This window comes from Vicia villosa, linkage group LG1 (assembly GCF_029867415.1).
Source record: "Vicia villosa cultivar HV-30 ecotype Madison, WI linkage group LG1, Vvil1.0, whole genome shotgun sequence".
Classification (NCBI taxonomy): domain Eukaryota; kingdom Viridiplantae; phylum Streptophyta; class Magnoliopsida; order Fabales; family Fabaceae; genus Vicia; species Vicia villosa.
This window is the reverse complement of record NC_081180.1, coordinates 179,104,516-179,111,486: the sequence shown is the minus strand read 5'-3', so window position 1 is coordinate 179,111,486 and position 6,971 is coordinate 179,104,516. Positions and strand designations below refer to the sequence as shown.

At 32.4% G+C, this 6,971-nt stretch overlaps 1 protein-coding gene across 1 annotated transcript; it reads right to left on the bottom strand.

Annotated features, from left to right (window-relative positions):
* Positions 1 to 366: 366 nt before the first annotated feature.
* Positions 367 to 6,203, bottom strand: LOC131644705 (ABC transporter B family member 29, chloroplastic-like). Its single transcript, XM_058915262.1, has 10 exons — positions 5,490 to 6,203; positions 4,083 to 4,169; positions 3,880 to 3,987; positions 3,489 to 3,755; positions 3,337 to 3,420; positions 2,846 to 3,062; positions 2,628 to 2,713; positions 1,001 to 1,188; positions 695 to 824; positions 367 to 593 (listed from the first exon to the last, which is right to left on the bottom strand). Exons 1-10 carry the CDS (start codon positions 6,156 to 6,158, stop codon positions 447 to 449), a joined length of 1,983 nt encoding a protein of 660 aa, XP_058771245.1. The 5' UTR covers positions 6,159 to 6,203; the 3' UTR covers positions 367 to 446.
* Positions 6,204 to 6,971: the final 768 nt, after the last annotated feature.

The window sequence follows — 6,971 nt, the reverse complement described above, 5'->3', positions numbered from 1 at the left end:
AGACCTCTATTGATTCTGTCTAAAAGTATAACCCAAAAAAAAAGAAAAAAAAATGTTACCTTGATTTTAGCCTAAGGAAACTAAGCTTTCAAACCTAAATAATTTTCCATCAATTTCTTGGGATGAATTTAAGGACAACATAAGCACTTGGAAAGTATAAGAGGGCTTAAGTTAAAAGAACATGACATCTCAATTAAATTAATATATTATTAAAAGAATATAGTAAAGTGAGTAGTATCAACCATTGATAATTAAATCAGTGGTTATAATATAATGTTTTTTCTCATTTTACTAGCTATTCACTTTAAAGAAGCCAAAGGACGTACATTAACATAATCACATGCGCTCATAGAGAAGGGGAGTCCATTGTTTTGAACCTATATGTAATTATATATAATCAACCAGATGGAATATACAAACAAACGAATCCAATGGCATACATATATTCAAATAATACGCCCAGATGATAGCAATGAATCCATATGACCGTTCAACATAGTTGATCGAGGCAGCTCTTCTAGCTTTTCATTATCCAAAAGGAATATTCGTTTCGCCATCATAACAGTTTCCAAGCGATGCGAAATCACAAGCACCTATGAACATAGGAAGAATGTTTAAAGCTTCATAGTGAAGAAAAGGGTATACCAAACACACATTGATCATGCCAAAGAATGGAGAAGGCTAGTTTCCTTACCGTGCGATTCTCCATTAAACGCTCCACAGCTTGCCTCACTAATAACTCAGACTTACTATCTAAGGCAGAAGTTGCCTCATCGAGAATCAAAATAGAAGAGTTTTGATAGAAAGCCCTTGCAATAGCCAACCTGTAACAGATAACAACAGATCAAAGAAACAAGCTAAGATCATTGATGATTCATAAATATCCGGCGCAGAAAATTTGGTTTTACACTAATCATGACTTCCGAATGCTCTTTTCAACCAGAACAAAATTAGCTGTTCATTCATGGTTATAGGACATAATTTTGAAACTGAAAATTACCTTTGCCTTTGGCCTCCACTTAAAGTTGAGCCCCTTGGTCCAATATTGGTTTTGTAACCTTCTGGAAGTTTTCTAATAAACTCATCTGCATAAGCAGTTTGAGCTACCCGTTTTACTCTCTCCATGTCGATTTTTGTTGTCAGGTCCCTATAACCAATGTTTTCAGCAACTGTACCTGAAAAAAGTGTCTATAACAGTACATATAACATCAGTATTTTGAGATTTGATGTAGAGTTTTCATATAAATCATAATCTATTTTCAATCCATATGTTGGATATCATCAAAAGCAGAATTAAAAGAACTCAACAAATAAGTAGAACCTAGTTAGCAGCTGCAAGGGTATTTGATGTGTTGGGGTGTGGGTTCGAGCCCAAAATTGTCCATTTCTCCACACTTAAGGTGCACACAATTTCTTATAGGGCCCGTTTGATTCAACGGTGTTGGGTCATCAAGAGGAGCACCAACATTAAATCAAGTCTAAGCAATGTGGGACTTCCAACTCCCACTTGTACATAACAAACGGAGGGAGGGGAAGGGGAGGAAATTTAATAGAGGGGAGGGAAAGGGAATGGAGGAAAGGTATTTTAACTAAATATATGTTTGGTTTAATGAAGGAAAGGGGAGGGATTTTAAAACTAAAATACCTTTTTATCCTTACAAATATCATCACTCTTATTTGATAAAAACAATTCTAAATAAAAATAGTTTTGAATAAATTTCACTAAATAAAAACTTGTTCATTCATAAACAACATAAATTTAAACAAGATAGTAAAAATATATTAAAATGTAAAAAAAATATTCAGAAACATATTAAATTGTAAACAAAATATTCATAAAAGTCATAAGACTATTATAAGATGATCAATTAGATAAGCCAAAGATGCAAAACAGTGATAATGCAAATGGTCTTTGACTCATCTGATTGATCATCTTATAATAGTCCTATAACTTTTATAAATATTTCATTTACAATTTAATATGTTTTTGAATATTATGTTTACATTTTAATATGTTTCTGACTATTTTGTTTAAATTTGTGTTGTTTATGAATGAACAAATTTTTATTTGATGAAATTTACTCAAAACTATTTTTATTTAGAATTGTTTTTACTAAATACGAGTGACAATATTTGTAAGGATAAAAAAGGTAATTTAGTTTTAAAATCCCGCCCTTCCCCTTGTGAACCAAACATATATGTAGTTAAAAATCCCTCCTATCTCCCCCCTTCTTTACAAAACATATATTTAGTTAAAATGCATCCCCTTCCTTCCTCTCCCTTCCCCTCCACTCTATTAAATTTTCTTCCCTTCCCCTCCCTCCGTTGAACCAAACGGACCCTTGGGTAGCTAAATGATGAGGATACTTTTAGGAACTATTCGTTAAGCCAATATAGTCAATAAGCATGTTATGTATCTCGAATTTAAATATAAACTAGAGAATAAGTTTTAAATGTAGTTAAAACTTGCAAGATAACCTGAATTTACATAACCAGTTAATCTTACACAATATCAGACCAGTTGTGGGAGTTGCCAAACTGCCCCTATAAGCTTGTTAAAAAATAGTGCTAAAATTCAAGCGGACAAGAAGAAGAAGAAATGAGAGGCTTGAGTGATGAACACTTACTATATCTTGAGAAACTACACCGACGTGTTTTCTTAAACTCCGCAAACGAATGTCTTGGATGTTTTGGTTATCAATCAGTATAGAACCTGCAGGTATAACAATATATAATAGAATCTAATGATAAGAAAGATGACAAGTGAGTATAAAACTAAAACCAGTTGGTATAAGAAATGTATTTGATAAATCACTCTCCCCATACTTAACCACATATGACTCACCAGATATAGGATCATAAAGCCGAAGCAACAGTTTCGCGAGTGTTGTTTTCCCTCCCCCCGACGGACCTACGATAGCAACTATTTCTCCTGTCCGAACGTGAAGATTCAATCCATTTAAGATTACGGGCAAGCCATCATTATACTTAAAGGATACATCACAAAATTTCAGGTCCCCTGTAACATGGTCCAAATCAACAGCATCTGGTTTCTCAACTACCTATTATTGAGAAAAAAAATTGATCTATTATAACAGTTCAACTAGTTACCTAAACAGAAAATTTTAAAATAGCAAAGCAGGTCAGCAGGATACTATATGCTCAATAGCCACCCAAGATTTTTTTTCTAATATCAAAACTTCATCGATTTCAAACAAAAAATATTCGGTCAAATGTAAAAGTAAGTATAAAAAATGGAAAAGAAAGATAAAAATTAAACAACCATGCAATTTCATTGTCATTCGGGGTCTCTTAAGCATGTGGTCATAGACTTACCTTATTTTTGAACTTGGTCATAGCAAACAGGCGTTCAATAGCTGGTTCTCCCTGCCTCCATTCATTGTAAGCTTTTCCTACATCCTGCGCGATTACTTTTCAGATTGATAACCAAAGACAGCTTCTCAAAAGCTGAACCATGACAACAATACCTGAATAGGCTCGATCAAGAAAAGCAATGAAGTCACGAATGAAACCAAGCTACGGCGATCAAATGAACCTTTTGAAATAACCACCGAACCTGCGCAAAGTATGGAAAGAACTCCAAAGTAAATAGCCTGTATAACCTGGGGAATGACTGCTTTCATCCTTTTTTTGTTCAGCTTTGCAGAACTGTCCGCCAGGGCCAGTCTCCTAAACCTGGCACTCTCAAGCAACTCTGCATTGTTTGCTTTCACAAAGAGAATCGCGGGCAGCATCTAAATTTTTTTTGGGGAAGAAAACAACAAATAACATTGAACACAAGGTAGATAATAAAACAATGCAAGGCTTCAAGATTTGTTCTAAAACTACAATGAAGGAGTGTGTGACAGTCACGTTTACCTCATTTAGATATGCTGAGAGAGCAGCAACGCTAAGATGTGACTTCTTAGATATCTTGCGAAGTTCTTGACCAAGAAAGGCAACAACTAGAACCATACAAGGAATAACCTGCAATTTGCAAAAGCTTAACGTGTGATTAAATCTAGTCTCACTGCAAGAACAATCAAACAGTAATTGAAAAAGAGTATAATCTCCTGACTCACCATGGCTGAAATCAAAGAAAGGACAGGACTTATAGCCAACATATGCATTATCATTGCAGACAATTGCAGAGAACTAGGTACTATGGTCTGTCAAAAACAGAAACAAAGGCCAATCATCAAAATATAAGTAGAAATTAATGTAACATAAATAAAATCATTGTGCAGGTAAACCTGAACATAAGGGAGTACATTATCAAAACGACAAGCAAAAACATGAGGGGGTCATGTTTATAATCCCCACCATTCAACCCTCTAGTTCTCATTTTTAAACCCACACTCTATCATTCAACATCTGAAATAAAGGGTTAGGATTTAACATGAAGAAAAGTGAACATAAGGGAGTACATTCCCCATACCCCTCACACCACAAAGTACAAAGCAGTCTTCAGTCTACACTTAGAAAATAAATTCTCAACTCACAGTTGTGTCTTGTGAAGGAAAAAAATTATATAATAAACACAAAAATTTGTTACTAGAAAATTTTAATGGTAGATCACATTAATATTTTGAAAATTAATAATAAAATTTTTATATGAATTTTGAGGAATAATTATATTTGCAATTTATAAATAGCTATTTTATAAATTTTGACTGATATATTTATTCCTCAAAATTTATAAATAATAATTTTGTTAGTATTTTTCAATAAAAAAAAATGCTATTGTTTCTAACAACATAGTAAGTTAGTAACCATTGAATTTCATTATAAGATCTTAAAAAATAATTGAGATGAAAATCAAGAATGGAATGTGGGAGTTCAATAAAAATTAGAGAGTTGTGTCTCATCATTAATTATAGTACCACATTATCAAAAATAATGAAAACAAATAAATTTTCAAAAATTGTAAATTAAGAGATAAAAAATCTGATTTTATAAATAAAGAGACTAAAAATTAATTTTAATTAAAAATGATTTTTATAGCATTATATATTTTTGTTTAAAAGAAATTTATAAAGAATTTTTGAAAAATAAACTTCAAATGAAAATTTTATTTAAATAATTATTCTTATAATATTATTTTAAATATTTATCAAATAAAATTATTTTTACACAGTCAACCAATCACCATCATGTATCTAATTAAAACATTTTTTTATTTTAAAAAAAATTTTAATGACATGACATATTAATGATTCTCTATTAGATGAGAGTGTAGTGCAGTGTGTTATAACTCTTATCATATTATTATAATTTTTTTATATTAAAATTTTTTAAAGTATCATTTAAACTAAAATAATAATGAGAGATTGAAGAAAAAGATTCCTTTACTAATTATTTTTTTTGTCTAGTAAATAATATGATAAATTAAATTTACAATAGAAAAATTCAAAAAGAATAACAAAATTTATGAGTTTTGTTACGAAACAATTAAAAAGAAAGGAAACAGAGAACAATACAAAACTCACATTAAGAAGAGCGTATAACGTGAGGCCAAGATCGGAAGCTTCAGCAGTAATCCTATACGCAACATCCCCACTCGAAACGGCGTCGTTAGCTTCAAAAAATCCAAGCTCCCTCTGAAGCACACGATCGAAAACGTGAACGCGAACATCGTAAACCGCATTAAGCGAAGCTTCCCAAAGAAGCGCATGCTGCGCGTACGTGGCAATCAACCGAACAAGAACCAAACCGCCGAGCGCGAGTCCCTGTGTGACATCGACGGCGGTTGTGGCGGTGGTGATGGCGGAGAATTTTGAGAGGAGGTTGGAGAGGGAGTAGACGGAGATAGCGCTGCAGAGCCAGCCGTAGAGGATTGGTTTGTGTTGGGAGATTAGATGCGGTTTTAGGAAGTGGATTGTGTGGTTGGTTCGGAGGGAGCTTTGGAGTTTCAGGTTCGGGAATTGGCGGTTATTTTGGGTTGGGGATTGGGTTTGGATTGGACGGAGGTTTGGGTTTAGCTTTGGATGAATGAATGATGATGAGAGTGAATGTGAATGTGAATATGAATAAGAATATGAAATTGGCATTATGTTTGTTGATGAGGAAATGGAAATTGGAATGGGAATGAGAATCTTGTGGTTTAAAAATTGCTCTATTGGAATGAGTATGTGGATTAAATTGGGAGGATCATACATGCATACATGATTAAATAATGTTGACCCAATATCTCTTCAATTCATATGAATTGTCACATTAACATTTCCCTTTTAAGTACGTTCTTTTCTTCATCAAAATTTAATGCGCCGTGTTCTTTTATTTTAATGACGGGTTGTATATGTCCGTTCCGGACACCTTCACGATCCTAGCATCTAGGCAACCAATCCTGGCTAGGATGGACCGACTTATATGTCGAACTCGTGCCCATAAGTAGACCACCCGGATTCCGGCTAGTCACAAAGTTCTTAAATTATGAGTCATTGGGCCCGTTTGTTTTGCCTTTTTTTAAAAATGATTTTTATAGTGTTATTAAATTTTGTGAAAAAAATTTTTACAAAGAAACTTTTTATAAAAGCTTCAAATGAAAATTTTGTTTGAATAGTTATTCTTAAAATGTGATTTTAGGTATTTCATCTATTTATGGGAAAAAAATTTGGATATCAAAATTTCAAAAAATCACTTAATTTTGAAGCTATTTCAAATAGATTTTCATAAAAATCATTTTTGAAATACAACTTTTTTAAAAAATTATGATTTTGACTAAATTTTGGTCTTCAATTATGTATGTTTATGTTATAGGATGTCAAATTAAGTGTTTCATTTTAGAAAAATCGAATATAAAAAAACTTGTAATATTTTGAAAAACGGTTTTAAAAAATCCATTTTCAAAAATACAAAGAAAAAATCCATTTTTTTAAAGCTTAAACAAACTGGCCCATTACCTTGCCTTAGACCTAAAAGATATATAAAAAATTATGGGATGTACACTTAATCAAAGACTTGTTTTATGG

Bases quoted from the DNA above. Each gene is read 5' to 3' on its own strand.
- LOC131644705 (XM_058915262.1), bottom strand. From the start codon at position 6,158: ATGTATGATCCTCCCAATTTAATCCACATACTCATTCCAATAGAGCAA. The intron at 2,714-2,845 runs GTGAGTCATATG...TTATACCTGCAG, and splicing joins GCTTTATGATCCTATATCTG to GTTCTATACTGATTGATAAC. The intron at 594-694 runs GTAAGGAAACTA...CTATGTTCATAG, and splicing joins GTTTAATGGAGAATCGCACG to GTGCTTGTGATTTCGCATCG.